This window comes from Bombus flavifrons, chromosome 18, assembly GCF_040668555.2.
Source record: "Bombus flavifrons isolate JBK064 chromosome 18, iyBomFlav1_principal, whole genome shotgun sequence".
NCBI classification, from domain to species: Eukaryota; Metazoa; Arthropoda; class Insecta; order Hymenoptera; family Apidae; genus Bombus; species Bombus flavifrons.
In genome coordinates this window covers 3,599,549-3,618,305 of record NC_138459.1, presented here as the reverse complement: position 1 = coordinate 3,618,305, position 18,757 = coordinate 3,599,549, and the positions used below count along the sequence as shown (strand labels likewise).

General features: G+C 47.3%; 1 protein-coding gene and 1 long non-coding RNA gene across 5 annotated transcripts in view; one reads left to right on the top strand and one right to left on the bottom strand.

Moving 5' to 3' along the window:
- Positions 1–12,923, bottom strand: part of Ubx (ultrabithorax) — a 350,493-nt gene extending 337,570 nt beyond the window's left edge. For 2 of the 4 annotated variants that reach the window (XM_069131199.1, XM_069131200.1), the window contains exon 1: positions 10,724–12,923. In XM_069131199.1, the coding sequence (XP_068987300.1) occupies positions 10,724–11,399 (676 nt within the window). In that variant the 5' untranslated portion in view covers positions 11,400–12,923. The remainder of the gene's footprint in view (positions 1–10,723) is intronic. The other 2 variants (XM_069131197.1, XM_069131201.1) reach the window with 2 other exon arrangements.
- On the top strand, positions 4,893–8,854 carry LOC138189050 (uncharacterized). The gene is made up of 4 exons (XR_011175837.1): positions 4,893–5,747; positions 5,827–5,900; positions 6,034–6,262; positions 8,651–8,854. It is a non-coding gene; the product is annotated as an uncharacterized LOC138189050 (long non-coding RNA).
- Positions 12,924–18,757: the final 5,834 nt, after the last annotated feature.

The window sequence follows — 18,757 nt, the reverse complement described above, 5'->3', positions numbered from 1 at the left end:
TAATATCGTTCCCGGCGTTTAATAAATATGTCGCGCAGGTAATACGTCATAACTTTTCCACGCGTCGCGATCTCGTGCAAGCGGTCGCGCTCGCGCAACGCCGTATACCCACACGCGCGAAACCACCGTATACACACGAGTCTACACGAGCGGCGACCGCACGAGCGATGTATTACGTTGATATTCGTTGAACGGTTACCGCGTAATGTCACTGAGTTATACGCTTCTTAACCGAGACTCTTAATCGCCGGATAATGTTGTCCCAGCTCTTTCTTTTGCTCCTCTTTCTCCTTCCCCCCTGCCCCGTTCTCTTCTGTCCCCTTTTCACTCAACCTTGTCGCCGTCTTTCTTTCTCCCTCTATTCGCCGGTTGATACACACGACGCCGCGCCATGTACGCATACCGATAAAACAAACGCGCAGTGTCTCGCGCACGTGACGAATGCGTAATTTCGCCACGGACGAATGATTGTCCGTACGTTTTTAGTAGCACAAAAAGGACTGCATGATTAGACGCTCGCCCCCTGCCGTACCGCGACCATGCACCGCCGCCGTGTAAAGCATTCATTGAGTGGAAGTGCAGCGTCGATGGCGTGATTCACGCATCTGGAATTCGGTGGCGCTTCGAGAAAATTAATTAAATCCCACTGATTAATCGCTCGATGTCTCTTTATCGTCTACTTTCTACTCGGCTTCGTCTCTTTCTTCGTCGGGCGTACATCCACGATACGTTCGTTCGTGACTCTCACTAGGTTACTATAGACGATACAGAAGAGACCGCCGAATGTTTATACTATTGATCGTGTTGTGCGAACAACACGATTAATATGGCCGGCAGGTAGTAACGGTTGTACCGAGAGGCCGAAGGATAAGCGGCCGACGAGTCGTTTATGCGCGTCCGCTTAAAAACGCCAGATAGAATCGTACATCATGGAGCGTACGACGGGAAAGAGGCGGTAAAATTAAGAAATTTTCGTTCCGGCACACAGCGACGATCGAGCAATTATTTTAAAAGGTCAAGAGGTTTCAGCTGGATAAATTATGCCCGTCGTCCTTTCCCACCCGCGTCGGCGGTCAATAGCTACGAAATGAACGTTTCGATTCAGTTCTCGCATGAACGCGACTAACTTACGGCCCCGTCGCAACGACGACGGATCGGTTTCGTGATCGTACGCGTGAAATCGACGAAAACGCAGAAAGAAGCGTACGTTTACCGCCTGATCGGTGTAACGAAGCAAATGACGAGAAAATAATACGAAGTAAACGTATACGGGGTGTTTGGTAACTGGTGGTACAAGCGGAAAGGAGGCGATTCTAGGCGAAAAAAGAAGTCGAAAATATAGAATAAACATTTTTCGTTCGAGGCTTTGTTTTCGAGAAAATCGACTTTGAACTTTTGCCCGGTACGGCTGCACTTTATAGCGTCTCGTTATAACGGATCTCACTGTAGACCGTTGTCTCGATTGACGTTATTTTTAAAATTTTTAAATTTTAAATTTTAAATTTTTAAAATTTTAAATTTTAAATTTTTAAATTTCTATTCTATATTTTCGACTTCTTTTTTCGCCTAGAATCACCCCCTTTCCGCTTGTACCACCAGTTACCAACCACCCTGTAGATAAAGACGAACGCGTCTTGAGTTTGTTACGTAACGCACGCACACAAAGCGACGATCGATACCTGGAGAATCAAAAATAAGGAAAAGCGTGTTAAACGCGTATATTACGACTGCGTTGTTCGTTTGTTCCGCCTGCGGTAAACTTCACGAATGTCGACTATACCACGCGTCCCGGTTCGCTCGAGATAAAGTGTATCGATGTCACTGGCAATTAGCCGCTGCTCGATATTCATAACTTTTTTACGCTCGTACCTCTGGGATTGGTAGAACCTGACCGGAATGGAGAAGGCAAGGAGCAACGGATACAAAAGCATTTTACGGTCAGATCGCAGAGAGAGCTTAGGCTGGCAGGTGGTGTTTGTAATGGCCGGCCATCGACAGACCAGGCGGCAGCGCTACGGGCAGGTTTGCCGTGGTAAAAACTGTTGCGTGAGTTACGAACGTCCGAGTCTATTTGCGGTATCGACGGGTCCCGATTACATCGTCGCGTATTAATTGAATACGCGCCGCAACGACGACGGCACAGATGGCGCCGAAACGCTGCAAGAAATCGGGACACCGGACAGAGAAACGGCGAAGAAACCGATCGAATATTCTTTCCAGTACGCACGATCGCGCCACATTGCCACGCCATACGCCTCCTCTCCTCTCCTCTCCTCTCTTCTGCGCGATCCGTTCGTTGATAGAAACGGTACGATACAGTCGCGATGCGGCGCGATCATCGATTTCAACGAGTTCCACGTACGCCGAAGCACCGTGTCGAATCCCTAAGTAACGCAACGATGGAAGATCGATGGGAAGAAGAAACGTTTAGCCAACTCGATGTATGTAAATTGTTCGCTTTATCCACGAATCCACCATTTCTCTATCCTTCTCTAATAAATAACGCGCAATCGTGTTTTTGTAGTCCGTGTGAAAGCATTCGAGCGATTCGCGCGACGCTTTACGAGAACTTTGTAGGATGCCGATGCGTCTTTCCCCTCTTCGGACGTTCATTTCTACATGGTCGTTTTATTTTTGTCGTTGGAACGGCGAACGCTGGATATGTACGAGGTACGTCTTCATCTGCAAGAGCAAAGGCAAGTGTATTCCGTAAAAACGTGAGCAGGAACACTTTTCGATTCAATTATTTTGCCTTGTATCCTTCTTTCCTTGCGGGCACACAGGTATACGTATCCTTTGTCTGGCGGTGTAGTCGTTCCGATCGTCGAGCACCTAAACACGTTCTTCGTGCCTACGAAGCGCGGCCGATCCAAAGTATGCATTATCTCAGCCTGCAGCAGTGAAATGGCAGTCTGCTATATAGACGAGCAAGAAGCCGAACCAATCAAAAGCGCGGCGTTTCTCTTGTCAGCAGCCTTGAAATCTCCAGCCGCCGATCCAACGAATTTCCCTTTTCCATCGTGTCCTTCTGTTTAACGTTCCACCCACCGGAACGTTTCCTGCTTTTTCTCGTGTAACATTCTGCGCAATGAAATACGTCTGGTCGACGTGGTTTACAGGCGTTTTCTTTCGTGCCAAAACACACGAGTCCATTAGTCTAGCCGGTAGCGTGATACGGTGATCGATAGAGATCGAACCGAGGGAAGAACGTAATCACTCGGTAGGCTGTCTTCTTCTGTTCTTCGCGGCAACAACAATCTCAGAAACACGGGGTAATTGATGAATAGCCATTGACAACAAACGGCACGCTGCGAGAGAGGATTAATCCCGGGCCACGACGGCGATAACTCCTCCCGCATGAAATTTGCAAAACAGTCGGATAGCGTACGAGCTGTTGCCGGTGTGTAAAAGCGAGCCAGCGCACACGAGTTCGTACATGCGAACAGCTCGTCCATCAAATTGAGAACCCTGGTAGGCAGCCGCTATACGCTGCCGGCTGAACGTGCGATCAGCACCTATGCTTTGCGCGCGCGTTACGCGCCACTCACGTTCCTTCGCTTCTTTTCTTCCACACACACACACACACACACAGCTCGTAGGCACCAATAAACCATTGCTATTGTTTACCATCGAGTCCTGTGTCGTTTACTGTCCTGGAACGACGGCGATGTCTCGCGGCCTCTCGATAAAGACGCAACCAGAGACCATCGTCGTCTTCCAAGCCGTCGTTCGTTGCCTCGCCTGTGCACCTCCTCCTCCTCTACCGCAACACATGTACGAGTGTCCTTCTCTCGATCCTCCAACGAGATACCGCTGTAGCGTTCATACGCTAATATCACTCTGTTTATCTTATAATCGTGCTCGCGTACATTTCCCGTCCCTGTCTCGATCCAAACATACTGCTGCGTTCTACCTTTGTTGTTTCCATGTTTATAGCGTGTTCGATCATTTGTTTTATTTTATGGGAAATAAACTTTACTTTCGTGGCGTTAGCGTCGCCTTCATCGACGGTATCCCAAAGAGGAAGAGACAGGTTAGAAGAAACTTGGCGCTATTCTTTTCTATCCGAGGAGAAATAGAGATAATCGACGCAATAATATTCTTACGTGTTACGGTAAGCGATCGAAATAATCTTCAGCGGTAACTGGCGGTAGATCGTATCGAAACCGAATCGCGATTATTCCGCGCGTGTAAAGTTCCGGTGAACGTTGACCAGCGCGTTACCAATTGCGCGAAATAATATTACGGACTTTTATAAGCGGCAAAGCACGTTGTCGGTAAGAGAAAAACGTGGGACAGGATGTAAGTGATTTCACCGATCAGAAATTACGCTTTCATGCGGTGAATCTGCAACACCCGTGATTAATACTCTTGAAAATTTTCACGTTATAACGCAGCAAAATATAAAAGTTGATCGACGATACTCGGGTTCGCGGTGAAATTATGCGGTGGGGCATATGCAAATTGCGAATATCCCGATACATTTTGATCGATGTTTACAATTACTTTTAATGACACGCTTCTACGGCATTTTGTCTCACTATGGCCGACTATGGCCTTTTTTCGCAACAATGAGCGCACTGGCGCACGGCATCTTAACGAATGCGAATTAAAAATCAATCAACGAAATGTTACGTACGGAGAATATCGAACAACAGCTTGTAATCTCGCGCGATTTAAAACTATTTTCACGAACGTCTTCGCTCTATCTTTATTTTCTCCCGAGTAAAACACCGACAATTTAAATTTTTCTACTCTTAGGATAAAGAAGGAATTTACAACAAAAAGGTTACTACCCTCGTTCGTGACGAGATGCAGGCACACACGTTACACGTTCGATGACGCAAAAAACTTTGACTTTTTTCCGGCTAACTACAACCTTCGCATTTAACTCTCGTTCAATATATAAAACAGACTACACAGCTTTCTTCCTTCGATCACGATTTCGCGGAAAATATACTCTTTTCACGTGTCTAACGTATGTACGTGGCTTCAGGAAGTCTGGATAAAGTTTTCTCGTGGACACAGATTATAACAAGTCGACGCGAATAAACGAACATTAGAAAATTTAAACGACAAATGTTATAATTATTACGTAATACTTGCAGCGAAAGAAAGAATACTCGCAAGAGAGAGAAATTGTTCGCTATTCCTGGGCCGCGCAATCATTCGCAACAGTCGCGTTTGAGGGATTCAACGGGCGAAGAGCAGGATGGAATCCCGATCAAACGTGAAGAGCCACGTAATTTTCAGAGACCCGAATGTTTTTTGAGCGAACAGTACGCAGAAGCGGCGGGCGTGGAGAAGGGAAAAGGGCGTAGTAAGTCATACGGAGAGGCTCGTACGTCATCCTCCATCCGGGCCAACGGAGCAACACATGGAAAGGGGCTGCGGAGCCTCCATACACGACGAACGCACCTACTTGGCTTGCCTCTTTAGGTCGAGGTTCGCTGGTGTTCGCGTACCACCACACACGTTCGCGACACGCACTCACACGTTGGTCACTCGTGTGCCTCGATATGTAGGAGAGGCTGAACCACTTGGTCACGGGCGTGCAGCACGCACGCCTATATTCGACGCAAAGTCCTCGATCCGATCTTTTCAATTTTCCAATTGTAAATTAGCGCCTTAAATGGTTGGTAAAAAAAGGCGTCGTAGAAGCGTGAGTATACGGGAACGAAGCGACCGGAAACATCGACCACTCATCAAGAGGGAAGTTCTCTCAGCCATGTTTGTCAGCCATTGAGGTATACAATTTTGAAAGATACGAAACAACTACGCGTATGTTTATGCCCGTATGATTATTAATTATTAAACATTTTTCAGGCTCCTATCGAGGATAAACGTTAGAAATAAACGACCAACGAGGGAAAATTATAGTGGAAAAACAAGGGAAGAAAGTGAGTCGATTATTGTTATTTACGAGACGATTCGGCAGCAAACGATAATTAGCCGGTCGCGTGAAACGAATCCGTAAAAATCTTCCGCCCATAAATGATTTGTACAATGAACTTGCCCGTGTTTCTGTTCCAGCAAAACATTTCTACCACACACGAAGACGCGGAACGATCTTGGTCGATACACACAAAGATATGTGCTCTGTATTACCGACGAGCCTCGCAGCGACGATAGCGGTAAGCGCGGAGGCACATAAGAGGGAGGGGTAAACGAGCCGAGCCACGATTTCGTCGTCGTAAACGTCAACGTTACGGTTACAGCGTTGTTCCTAGCTGGTTTATATTGAACGAGGTTGCTCCCCGAGGTACGTAACACCTACTGGCAACCGTCGTATCGTCGAGTAGCACCATACTCGTTTCCAACCCGACAGAAAGCGAGAGAGAAAGAGAGAGAGAGAGAGACAGAGACAGAGAGAGTGAGAAAGAAAGAGGAAGAGAGAAGCGGGTGAGACCACGTGGCTTTTACGCGGGAATCCCACTGCTTCGGCACAAGAGTTCAAGGTTTGTTAGCTCTCTATCCGTTCGTACACGGTGCCGAGACTAGACGAACCGCCCAATAAAGACCGCCATAACCACCACGCGATATCGATGCGCGTAAATCAAAAAAAGAACACGGATATACAATACCGGTTCGTTGGACTTCTAACACGTATTTTGCATTTTTTAATCAATTTCGGAGGGTCAGCCTTACGAGGGAGCAGGGTTGAATTATCGAACGATTACGATCTTCACGGTACGTTTCTCCCAAGAACGTTGATATTTCTTTTTCTTATATTTCTTTACCGTTGAGTCCATAATGAGAAACACCTATGGTTTATTTAGCATTAATTAGCATTATGCTTAATATTCATAAAATCGATGTTGTGAGAAACGTGAGAAGCAGAGTCCAAACAAGGGTGACGAAAACAATTGGATAATCGAATCCGTGCCTTTTTCTTTTTATTACGTCGATGGATTATCGATCATTCTGAAGCATCGTGAGGACGGAATAACAGCTGGAATTAACGTTGGCAGGAAGAACGCCGTCGGCAGACGAGGCAGTTTTACAGAAAATAAATGAACCGTGGGGATGTACAGAGATAGTATTCGAAGCTCCGTCTTCACGCCCTCTAATTACCTCGTAGACGCGGGCCAGACCCTTCAATGAGCGGCCATAAATTTTCCTTGCATTTGGAAACGGCCCCAGAAACTGATACCGCGGGACAGAAAAGCCTTTTGTGAATCGAGTCTATGCGTCTTGTAAAATTGCCATCCAGTGGAAGAGAAACGTGCTCGATAAATGTAACTAACCGTTCAATCTTACGGCGCGATAATTGTCAGATAGATATGGGCGATTCTCCTCTTTCTTTTCCTCTTTTCTCTCCTTGTCCTTCGTAAAACGTTATCTATAAGTAAACGTTGTCTATACAAATAAAAGCATGGCTCCTGTATCTATGACGATTCATTATACACCCGATAGCATATTATGTTGCTTCATTACCGCAACATTAATAAGAGAGACATTTACATCTGAAAACGGTGGCGATACGGACGCTTCGCCGGTACCCATAAATCACAATGAATTTCAAGCGCGTGTACCCTTTGATGTTTATCACGGCCAATGATACAAATGCATTCCGTGCAATCAAGTTTCCTCGGCCGATCGTGAGGCGTACGCGGCGCGGTAGTGCTCTCAAGAGCGTTAATGTTGTCCGGAGATCGTGTTCCCGTAACACCAATCCGCAATAAAACGAACTTAATGATACCGTGTCTATCGTCACTGATTTGTGCGATTTGGGCGGCATAATCACTTCTTCAATCACTTATCGTATACTAACCAATGACGTTTAACGTGGATACCGTTAGAAGATCGATAAATCATCCTGTAAGATATATCATCTTACGTGTTTGTCGTACGACGACCACACTCATATTCCTTCCACAATACTTAGAAAAACTATCACCTTGGAAACGAGGGGTCATATTTCTCTCACGTCTTAAATGTTTAGACGAGATATTCGAAAGTCAGAGACAGAAGACGTGAAAAGTGGTTTTTTTTTTTTTTTTTTTTTTTTGGTAAAAACGTGGAGACAGAAATGTTTATAGACGTAAAGATAGTAAATAGTTGTCCATCGTGGTTTCTAGAATCGGTGTTTTTACGGTGCTTGGCAAACCGACAGCAATAACCCTGGTCTATGGATCGGTTCCGTAGGTGCGTGTCGATAAAGCTAAATTATTTATCGTAGGCCGTAGCAACGAACACCGGTAGAGGACATTGATGGCTCTATATTTACCAGCAGACTTTATAATCTACGACGAAATAATCCATAATCCTGTATCGATAAATTTCGCCACGCGTGTATCGATTGTAGCCGGCGATGTTGAAGAGCACTTGCCGGCTAGTGCTAAATGAGTCAACGACTTTCGATTCGCGAGAGCATAGAGAAACCTGTTCGACGAGAGTGCTAGCCGATCAATCGCCTTTTACCATTCCTACGATTCCTCCTACGATCGCCGCATTCCGTCGTATCGTCGACCCGATTTGCACACTCTCTAATCGCACGATTAAATCTTCCGTGTCTCCTCGGCGATAAACGCGAAAAAGGTAATGGCAAACCGTTTTCCGGCTTTGTCGATCGAAGAAGCGAAAAACGATCGTGTGTGTGCGCGCGCGCGCTAGCCGCACGATTCATCGACTATAAATCTTGTTGCAGTTATTGAATGGAAGACGCCGAGTTGATTCAGGAATACGCGAGCAAAACGACGCCCGGTTGAGAGGATTCTTTCCTCCGGGCCGTGAGCCGGCACCGGGGCCGAAACTTGACGTTAGATGGAACGAGAACGATGCAACACCGCCGCCTTCTTGAATATTAAATTCTTTCTCCCGTTGAATTTAGTATTTATAGAAGGACGTAAAGAATAAGGTTCGTTCAATAAAATCCCGTTTCTTGTCTTTGAATGAGCACGCGCCTACGTCACCAAAGCTCATAAAATAATCTGTACACCTTTTGTATGCATAAAGAGAGAGGTTCTCCTCTCGCGTGGTTCTCCCGCGGGAGGAGGAAATAAAAAAAACACAGAAAAAGGAGGAAGAGTAACAACGGCGGGGCCTTAAACCGGACCAAAGGGCGCGAGAAGGAGGCTAGGAGAAGAAGATCGTAGGTAAGAGTGAAACAGGACCGCGAAGAAGGAGAGGCAAGAGGGGCAAGGAGAGAGGACCAAACTACGAAAGACGAACGGTCTAAGACCCAGCTGAGTTGGTGTAGAGAATAGGCGGTGTCGAAAAAGCCAGATAGAGTACGAGAGGTCTGGATCTGCCTACGACAGAGCGAGACGCCGCTAGGGAACCTCTCGGCAAGGGGGACAAAGACATCGCTAGAAACAGCTGACTACCGGAATTCGTGGTTCCGGAGGGGTGAGTACGACGAGGAAGGCACTTGAACCCCAATTGGACGAGGGCTTCCCCATTATACTCGACGTGCCCAACGATTTTACACGCACTTGACTCCATTCTATCTATCCACCAGACGTAACTTTATCGCTGTACGACCGAGTTTCCACGATCTGACGTCCGTTTTCAACGTTCGAACGCGAACTGCACGAGAACACACGACGTACGGCAAACGTACGACGGCCGAACGTACCTGACGCGTAGCAAACTGCGATTCGCTGTGGTTTTCGCGGAGATCGGAAATAGAACTTCTACTTTTAGCAAATACTTAACAGCGAACGTAACGAGTATTCTAGCTAACATATTGTATTAATCGAAAAACCCATTTGGCTTGCGTCGTACGTCTCACGGTCGGGTCTACGAATTGATACGCGAAACTAAGAGGCTCGAGATCGATGGAAGATGCGGGCAAGATTAATTTTAGCGAGAGACGAAATTCTCGAATGTGAAATGGAGACCGTGTGCGCGCGCTTTTTTTACCAACGACCCCGGGGGGGTGGAAGGAAGGCGCGCTCGAGAGAGGCGCCTCCTCGGACAAAGAGGCAGGCGCGCACACATTAATGATAACTCCAAGTGTCACTTTGCACGTCGCTTTCACGCGGATGAGTTAGTTATTACCGATACCCCCGTCCCCCCTGGCACGCGGTGCATTCATTCGCGCAGAAGGCAACGGAATATTTTTAGTTGGCTGCCAACTATAAATCCGTTATCTCGGCTACGCTTCATGACGGATACGTCGTATTTCAATCGACGCACAAATAGACTCGACCGAAAAAAATTACGACCAGTTTCGACGTAACAACACAACAGCAACTTACATTCGACGATAGTATACAGCTCGTGTCTTCTATTTTTCAGAACGGAACCAAGGGGTGGAATGATTTGTTCAGATACGTATCGGGTTAGCGAACATAGAGCGAAGTTTTCGCGTTAAAACCGGTGTGGCGCCCGGTACCCGGTTTTCCCTCCTGCAACGAAATACAATGGAAGGACGCGAGACGAAAATATCGTCAAGAGAATCGAGCGGAGACGCGACTCGAACGGATCGGATGCGTAAGTTTCACGCGATTCGAACGTTGACCGTGAAACGTTCGACGAGGGCGATTTAGCCTGGCGTATAATGGAGCTGGGTAAACTCGATCCACCACGCCTTTCCCGACCACGTGGCCTTCTCTGCACACTACCGACCCGCTGCTGTTCTCTCTCCCCTAAGCATCGTATGGTCGCTTCTCTATATTTCATCACGGCTGTTATGATAATCGTTGGACGAGAGAGAGAGAGACAGTGAGAGAGAGAAAGAGAGAGAGAGAGAGAAAACTTATGAATGTAAACTCACCTGCTATAGCCATCCAGGGGTAGAAGGTATGGTTGGTGGGTTGCTGATGTAGTTGCGTGGCAACCGGTTGGCTCGCGGACGAGTTCAAACTGCAGGTGTTCCAGGACGACGTGAGGGACCTCGAGGAACTGTTGTTACCAGGACTCGATGCCGGGTCGCCGCCTACGAGACCACCGTAGCTACCAACCCTCGTCCCTTCTGGAGTGCACGCCGAAGGACGGACCACCGAATTGCTCTGACTGTTCGACCCCGAGGTCGCTGACTGCCAAACGTCCTTGACGGCCGCGGCTGCCATCACCGCAGCGTAACCATTCTGATGCGCCGATGCTTGATCTTGTTGCTTACAGTCCTTGGTTGCTGTGGTCGAATAGGAAGAGGTGGTGTGTCCGGTCGCCTCCGGTGTCGTGGAGTAAAGTTTGCAGGCCGTCGCGACGCTCGCGTCGTACGGCGAATCTTGAGGTGGTCTCGTGTTCGTACCTCCGCCTGGATGTATGCCCAGCGACGAGGACGTGTGATGATGATGCTGCGTAGATGCGTAAGGTGACATACCCAGGCCGAGAGGGAAGCCTCGATAGGCCGCGGCTGTGGCGGGATCATGATGTTGACTGGCGGCTCCTGTCTGATGGTGGTGACTTCCGTAGAAGCCACCCGCAGTCTGCTCAAAGTACGAGTTCATTATCCCGGGTATTTTGAATCACTTGCACTGAAACACCGCCACTCGAGAAACAAAAAAAAAAAATAACACGCGACAGCGAGCAGGCGAAAAGGGCCTCGTGTTCGCGAGACGACTGTTCTCCGTAGAGATCTCTTTGAATCCTTCGAGAGGACGGAAAAAGGAGGAACGGTCACACGATCGTGTGTTTTGTTGCGTGGCTAGTCACGAGCGATGTTAAGAGTCCATGCTCCGCGCGGCCCGATATCTCGTTCGCGTTCTCCGAGTTGGTGGAAAAGGTCCGTTCACCGTTCGAAAGGCACCCCGACGATCGTTGGACGAGAGGCGAGAATTGTCGAGATGATGGTCGTGGTGGTCGCTGTCGTTCCTACTCCGTGTGTCCGGTGGTGGTTCGCGCCAAAAGGCGTGAGGTAGGCGCGTCGCGTCGAGCACCGATACGCTGTTTGACGCGGCTGGCGACAGGTGACAGCGTCGACGAGGGACAAGCAAATGGGCATTAAACCGTTTTAAGAGGTCATAAAAGTCATCGGTAGGTATAAGCGGTTGCACCCAGGAGTGTCAATGTCAGTAGGCCGTAGATGTATAATTCCGAATGGGACTCATGGCAGCGGCGGGGGCTTTTATGGGCTTGTTATGGTTACCGCTACCGGCAAGAGTGTAAACCGGCGGTCTAGGTGGTGGAAACGAGCGATGATCGTTAAACCGTTACGACGCAATAAACCGGGGTAATAAGACGGGCTATAAAACTGGCTGTGGGTCTCTCTACCGCGTGCGCGCCCGTCGACGGTTCGGTCGGCCGGCACGCGACGATCTCTCCCTCGCGAAAGACCTCTCTCTTTCTCCTCTGTGCGTCTGTCGTATCGAAATGATTTCTGTGCGATATGATATTTCTCTCTGTGTTATCGGCGACACAGGCCCGGGGCCCCGTGGCGTGTCTCGTAAACGTTGGTCGTACTTTTTAAAAGGACCGAAGCGACCGCTCCGACTCTGTCCGCACTGCACTAGCACTAGCCGAAATGTGACTTCGCTGATGACTGCGAGGTTCGGTACGAAGCGACGTACGAAGGGGATCGTAACGAACCACGGTATGCCAGTGCGGTGGTCCACGGCACACTACCGCTTTTCTCGCGCCCCGTGTACCGCCACTCTGTACCGTCCTCCGTCTCTTACTCGCTCGTTCGCCTCCTTTTCTCTCTCTCTTTCGCCGTCGACCTCTCTTCCTTCCACCACCGACTTTCCCGTCTCTCTTCTCTCGCTCTACCTCGCTCTTACTCTCTCCGTCTCTCGTCCACCAGCCCCAGCGTTTCTCCTCTTTCTCTTTTCCACTATCATTCCCTCTCTTCGTTCGTGAGCCGCGACCGTCTCACTCGCGCGCGCACACTCTTCACGGTTAACTCTATTGTGCGAACGAGGAACGCGCGCTGCTTTTCCTCCTTGTCTTTCACGCGACGTTCCCCTCTCCGACGCGATAACCGACTTCTCTCGCTTGCTCCGTCGTCGCTCGGCTTCCCCTCCCCCGCACGCTACGCCCCCTCCACGCTTATCCACTCGCCCTCTCGATCCGTCTCGCTCCACCTCTCGACAACGCGTCGCGTTTCGTCTCGTCTCTGCCGCGCTGCTCTCTACCACACCGGCTCCTCTCTCTTTTCTTTCCTCTCGATTAGACTACGCAGCGCCCCCTGTTGATCGTTCGAGCAACTCAACGACGTGCCGCGAGATTAAATTCGTACACGTTGCTGGTGTGCTCCGCCGTGGTGTTGTACGTACGCGATTTTGCGTTTCAGCCACCGAAACTAGATAAGACGAGGAAGATCGAGCAGATCGGAAGAAGCGCGAAGAGAAGCCGAAGAGAGAATCGCCGGGACGCGAGAAAATAAAAGAGTCGAAAACGACGGATAACCGATGGCATCGAAAAGAGACGAATACATGTTGCCGCTACGTTGGGGTGTAAGAGGTATGCGAGAGTACCGAAGCGAAGGTAAAGAGAAAGAGAAAGGCAGGGGAACGGCGAAGGAGCGGCAGAAAGAGAAAGAAAAAAGAGAGAGACGGAATAAGATGCGAAATTGCGCCAGCTAAGAGGGAGACGAGAGGTGCTAGCCCGCGTAGATCGGACTGTGAGGAGGAGGGGGAAGAAAACAGGGTGCCAAGGGAGGAGGTTATGCTTAAGGACCAATCAGAATTGAATTCGTCACGAGTACCACGCCGGCACAGCACGAAAATTCCTACGCCATGTGAAAGTAGTTCCAAGCTGGAACGACGCCCATGACTGGTTAGGCGCCGCCCCGCGTTACCCCCACCAGTGAAAACACGCGAGCAGCCGCGGATACGGACACCGCCGGCCACCGTACGGTAGAGCGAAAGCTGCACGCCACGCGCGTCACGCAACGTTTCCTTTCCTCTCCGCTCCGTCCAAACGGCCCTCACCGCGCCCCCACAGCTTCTGGGGATACGTGCACCGCCACCTCTGTGTTTCGTCGCGAACTAACGCTGCCAGATCCATTCAGACGTTCAAACGACCAACATCAACGAGGCACCTTGCGATTATCGTCATTGCCGAAAACGGTCTTTGCGAATCGACTCTCACGACGGAAGATCGTTCGATCGACGTGCGATTCTCGAAAGCCAAACGAACAGAGAAACGAATGGAAAGAGAAGGAGAAAGAGAGACAGACAGAAAGAGAATGAGAGAAAGAGACGGTGGAAATATTTTGAAGCGAAAGAAACGCCGTGTTTCCCTCTCGTACGGATTCGTGGATTTCAGGTCGAACCGGTCCGAGGTTTCCCAAGTGTGTTCGTGGATTCGATGATGACGCGATTGCGAGTACGAACGACAAGAATGTTATCATAAACGTCTTTTACGAGATACTCGGACGTTTTACGAACCAATTAGACTACGGCCGTACAATTAAAACGCCGTAAAAGTGAGGTTCGTGAGGGAAGCGGGCAAGCGCCGTGGCGCGCGCCGCCACCAGTATCGGGAATGTTTATTGGGATGTAAATGTCGCTGGATTATCGCCCCCGCGGTTCGCACCTCGTAAATTATTCCGTAACGAGCCGAGTAATGCCCATCATAAGCTGCTCTCAGGGGCCGGACCGGACTATTTGCTCGTTCACTTTCGCCATTATGGATGTTTAGGATATAACCCATCGACTTCGCAACCAGCTTCCAGAAAAAAGATTTGGATATTTGCTATTCATCGAACGACGCCTGACTACCAACAATTATTCGTACATTGTCTACACGCGCTCATTGCTGCGTCTAACATCGATATTTATCAACTTTCGTAATTATTTACGACGATATGCATGTTTAGTCTGCGATTTCATTTTCTCTTTCTACGATCATCAACATATAACTAACTTGATCCAATCATAATAAATAGAGTAGGTTCTCGTAATTTAGAAACATCTTAGATATAATTTTTCAAAGCGATCGTGTTTCGAAATTGTAAATTGTCGGGCGTATGCGTCAAAGAAATTGCGTTAACTATTAGATAAACGACAGTAGAAGCGACAAATTGAAATGGAAATGCTAGAGAATGAGAGAACACGTAGAGTTTTCGCGGTTACGATTGTTAGGATTTCAATGGATTATTACGAGCTGGCGGGACAATCATCAAATAGCCGAATTGATAGAGCCCTTGATGAAGAGACTTGATGCAGTTTTCGCTTTTGTGGGACTCCGACAGGTGGCAGCCCGTTTGCTTGAAAATCATGACGGCAATAAACTCCGGTTTTATGACCACTTGAACAGAATCGTAAAAGTCAGGGCCTTTAAGCTTATAGCATGGTAGGACGCGTGTCGAATATGGTGGGGGCGTGAAGAGAGCCACCATAACGCGGAAGAAGGGGAAGGGTACCAGGGGCTGTGTGTGGGTAGCCAAAATGGGCCTAAATGCCCCTTTTAAAACACCATTGAAGATAACCAGCCACCACTAAAAGGGGTTTATTTAATGACCAAGCTTGTTCTCACAAAACCGGACGCTCTGTGGCTACCGACGACAGTTACCTGATGGCTTCATGATTATTACGAGTTTCTTTTCTTTTTTCTTTTTTTTTTTCACACCAAGCGTTGCATGTTCGAACAGTGTCCACCTGCGTTACAAACACTCGTGCCTGATTGTCCTGCCGTGGAATAAGAAGAAACAGCAGTTAACACACGGCAGACAGTCTCACCGATCTTCGTGTAACGAGAGACGAGGAGTTAAAGCGTTCTCGAGTTAATCTCCGCTCTTCAAAAATATTGCTATTGCTGGTTTTAAACAGACTCATTTTAAGTATCGTACGCACACGTATACGTTTGGTCGGACGCGCGGTAAAACATTCGTTAATTTTCGCGACCAAATATTAGTTGCGATAAATCTGAGCACGTATCAGAGAGTATTATCAAGGAGGAAGGATCGCATGTACGCCAAAATGGATGATGGACATTCTCCTCTTATGGATTTAAAATAAAAAGAAAATGGAGAACACAGGCGTTCGAAGGTAGTGGGAGGTATTAGACAGCGTAGCTATAGCAACGAGAAGATGGACACGAAAGCAAAGGGGCCGTTGCACCCGACTCGAGCAAATCTGCACTCTTGCTAAACCAGCATCCATTCTTCATCGCTCTGGTGGCTTTGGCTCTTCTGGTCTCCTTCGGTATGGTTCAACGCACTGCTCGGACTCTCATTTTGGCTGGTCTTTCTTCTTTCCTCCTCCGACTCTTCGCCGTACTCTCCCCCGGCTTCGTTTTCTCCTCTTTTGCCTTCTTATACCGCCTCCCTCCACCTCCCCGGGGAGACCCAGGATGAATATTCGATCATGAACGAGCGTCAGAATTTCAGATAAGCGCGATTCTCGTCGTCGTTATTCGCGCGGATCGAAACTCCTGGGGATCAACCTGTGATATAAGGCCACTCGCGCCGCTAGATGATAATGGCGAACTGGGCGGTGCATCGAAACGGACCGTGTTTTATATTTTAAATAAAAGAGGGCATTAGTTTGTAAGGAACTAATCGGGAAAAAATGAAAATTTAGAGGGAATATTGGTCAGAAAGCGTATCGACACGCCAATCGTGTGTTCAGAGATACAGTGTAAATTATTTGCTGTAGAACTAGAATATATTCCAGTAGAACTGAAATATGCGTTACGTATTTATAAAAAGCGAGGAACAAGGAACAAAGCAATCGCTGTGTATTTCGATGTAATGTTGATGCATATTTGAAATTTCTACATCCAGCGACGAGAGGTGAGAGATTTTGTAGCGTGAAAATGGAATTTTTTTCACTAAAAATTTATATCCATTTACAATGCACAATGCGCATTCGTACAAATCGAGACAGAAAATTGTGAATGAGAAAATTTTCTCTAACGAAAGAGAGTCTATCTACCGTGTTCGTCGAAATGCAAAGTTTCCTTTAATTTAATCAACAATTGATAGAAATATAAAAATGACGAAAAGGAATAATCGGTATGCATATTGATCTGCAGTATATCAGGAAGGGAGGCAGGATCGCTCGCCAAGGACACGGAAGAAGTCCTCTTTGCCATCTGGCGGTTTCCTGCAGTATCACCTGACTGCAAAATATCTTTTCTGCAGCTCTCTACAGTTCTCGGCTGCCGATATTTCGATAGAGCGAAAAATGCAGTTCGCGACTCAACACTTACACGGTACATAAATATTTTCTGACCCCGTTTCGTATCTAAATAGAAATTCTAAATGGCGGTTTCCCGCGGGATTCTGTTGCCGAGAAGCGTTAAGGGGAAAATGAAACGTTTACGGTTGCCAATCCTCCCTGCGCAGCTGCACTCGTAAATCGCGAGGTGGAACGCGAATGTTCAAATAGCTGAACAGATTAATATACGCGGGGCAGTTTCGCGTCTTTGGTTAGCTAATCTTAACGATAATTTTACACGCGGGCAATCTCGTTGGTGAACTGCGAAAACGCGTTGTTAAAACACGTAGTTTGAAAAACGGGCAGAAATGGTCAAAGAGAAGAGGAAAAAGGGCACAAGCGAAGACAGCACCTACGTCCACGTAATTGCTAACCAATTTATTTAAACACAAGCTGAACAGTCGTTAAACTTGATGGGGGCCTACCTTACCGGTTGAGGAACCTGTTCAGCAACGAAACGTAATATTAAGGAGCGTTCACACGAGTTTCGATCGCGAGACTTTGCGTGGCCAGTCTTAGAACTACGGCAGAGTAGGACAAAATTTCGAAATTATTAGCTCGAAACCTATATTTAATGCCGTCGTTCGAATCGTTTCGTTTCGATCGAAATCGGTTTCAGCCATGAAGGAAATAAATCGACGCGAAGATAATTGGTGAAGCCAGCTGCTCGCTTAAATCCTGTCCCCACTTCAAATATTAATATTAATATGTAATATATATACATATATATATATATATATATATTGCAGCGCAATGCAACGTTAAATCATAAACTCGAGCGTCAAGATGCCATTGTCGATTTAACAGCTTCTATTATAGCACGATGAAACGCACGAACCATTTGCATAATTTCAGACGCCATTAAAATTACGTTATGAATTATTAATTTTCGTATCATTTTACTCGCGAAGATAGCCCGATTATCATTTTCTTTTTTTTTTTTTTTTTTTTCGTGGATAGTAACACGCATCGAATTATTCTTGATATCGTTTCGTATCCTTGAACCGATCAAAGTCAGTAAGATTGGAAATGCGCGGTGAACACGTGCGCGCGAGAAATACCCAGTCGGTGTCGTTCACCCATGTGTGTATTTCATAGCGTTTCAAAGTTATGCAACCGCGAGTATAAACATGAAAAGATACGATTCATTAGCGTGTTATCAAGATAGCAATGAGTAGTAAGTAATACGTAATGATAGGATACAGAACTGGCGTGGATAATGAAGAAAGTGTGTTTGCAACGACAAAGGGGATAATAACGGTTGGTTAGAAGTAGCCGACCAGGCCGAATGAATGACTGGCAGCTTACACGTAAACAAACAAGTATCAATGCGTCCAAATTGAAACATAAAACGAAATGAATGAGCCCATAAATACTTAGACCTAATGGTAGGGTGCGGGTAAGCTATTGCTCGAAGATCGTTACTTATGCGAACGTTGTAAGAGAACGTGCCCGATACCTTTGTAAATATTGGCGTCGCGTCGCTTCGCTTTAAATGCTAACTTTTCATCGAAATTCTAATGGCATTATTTTTATCGTTTTATTATTTTATCTCGATAGATGTAGAGGACGCAACTTAAAAAAAAAAACGTTATTATCAAACGTTCGCAATCTTAGATATTGTAATTAACAATTCTTTTTTAATTTCAAGGTTCGTCTGCTACGTCGTTCGTTCAACCTGATACATTTAAATCAGATTGTTC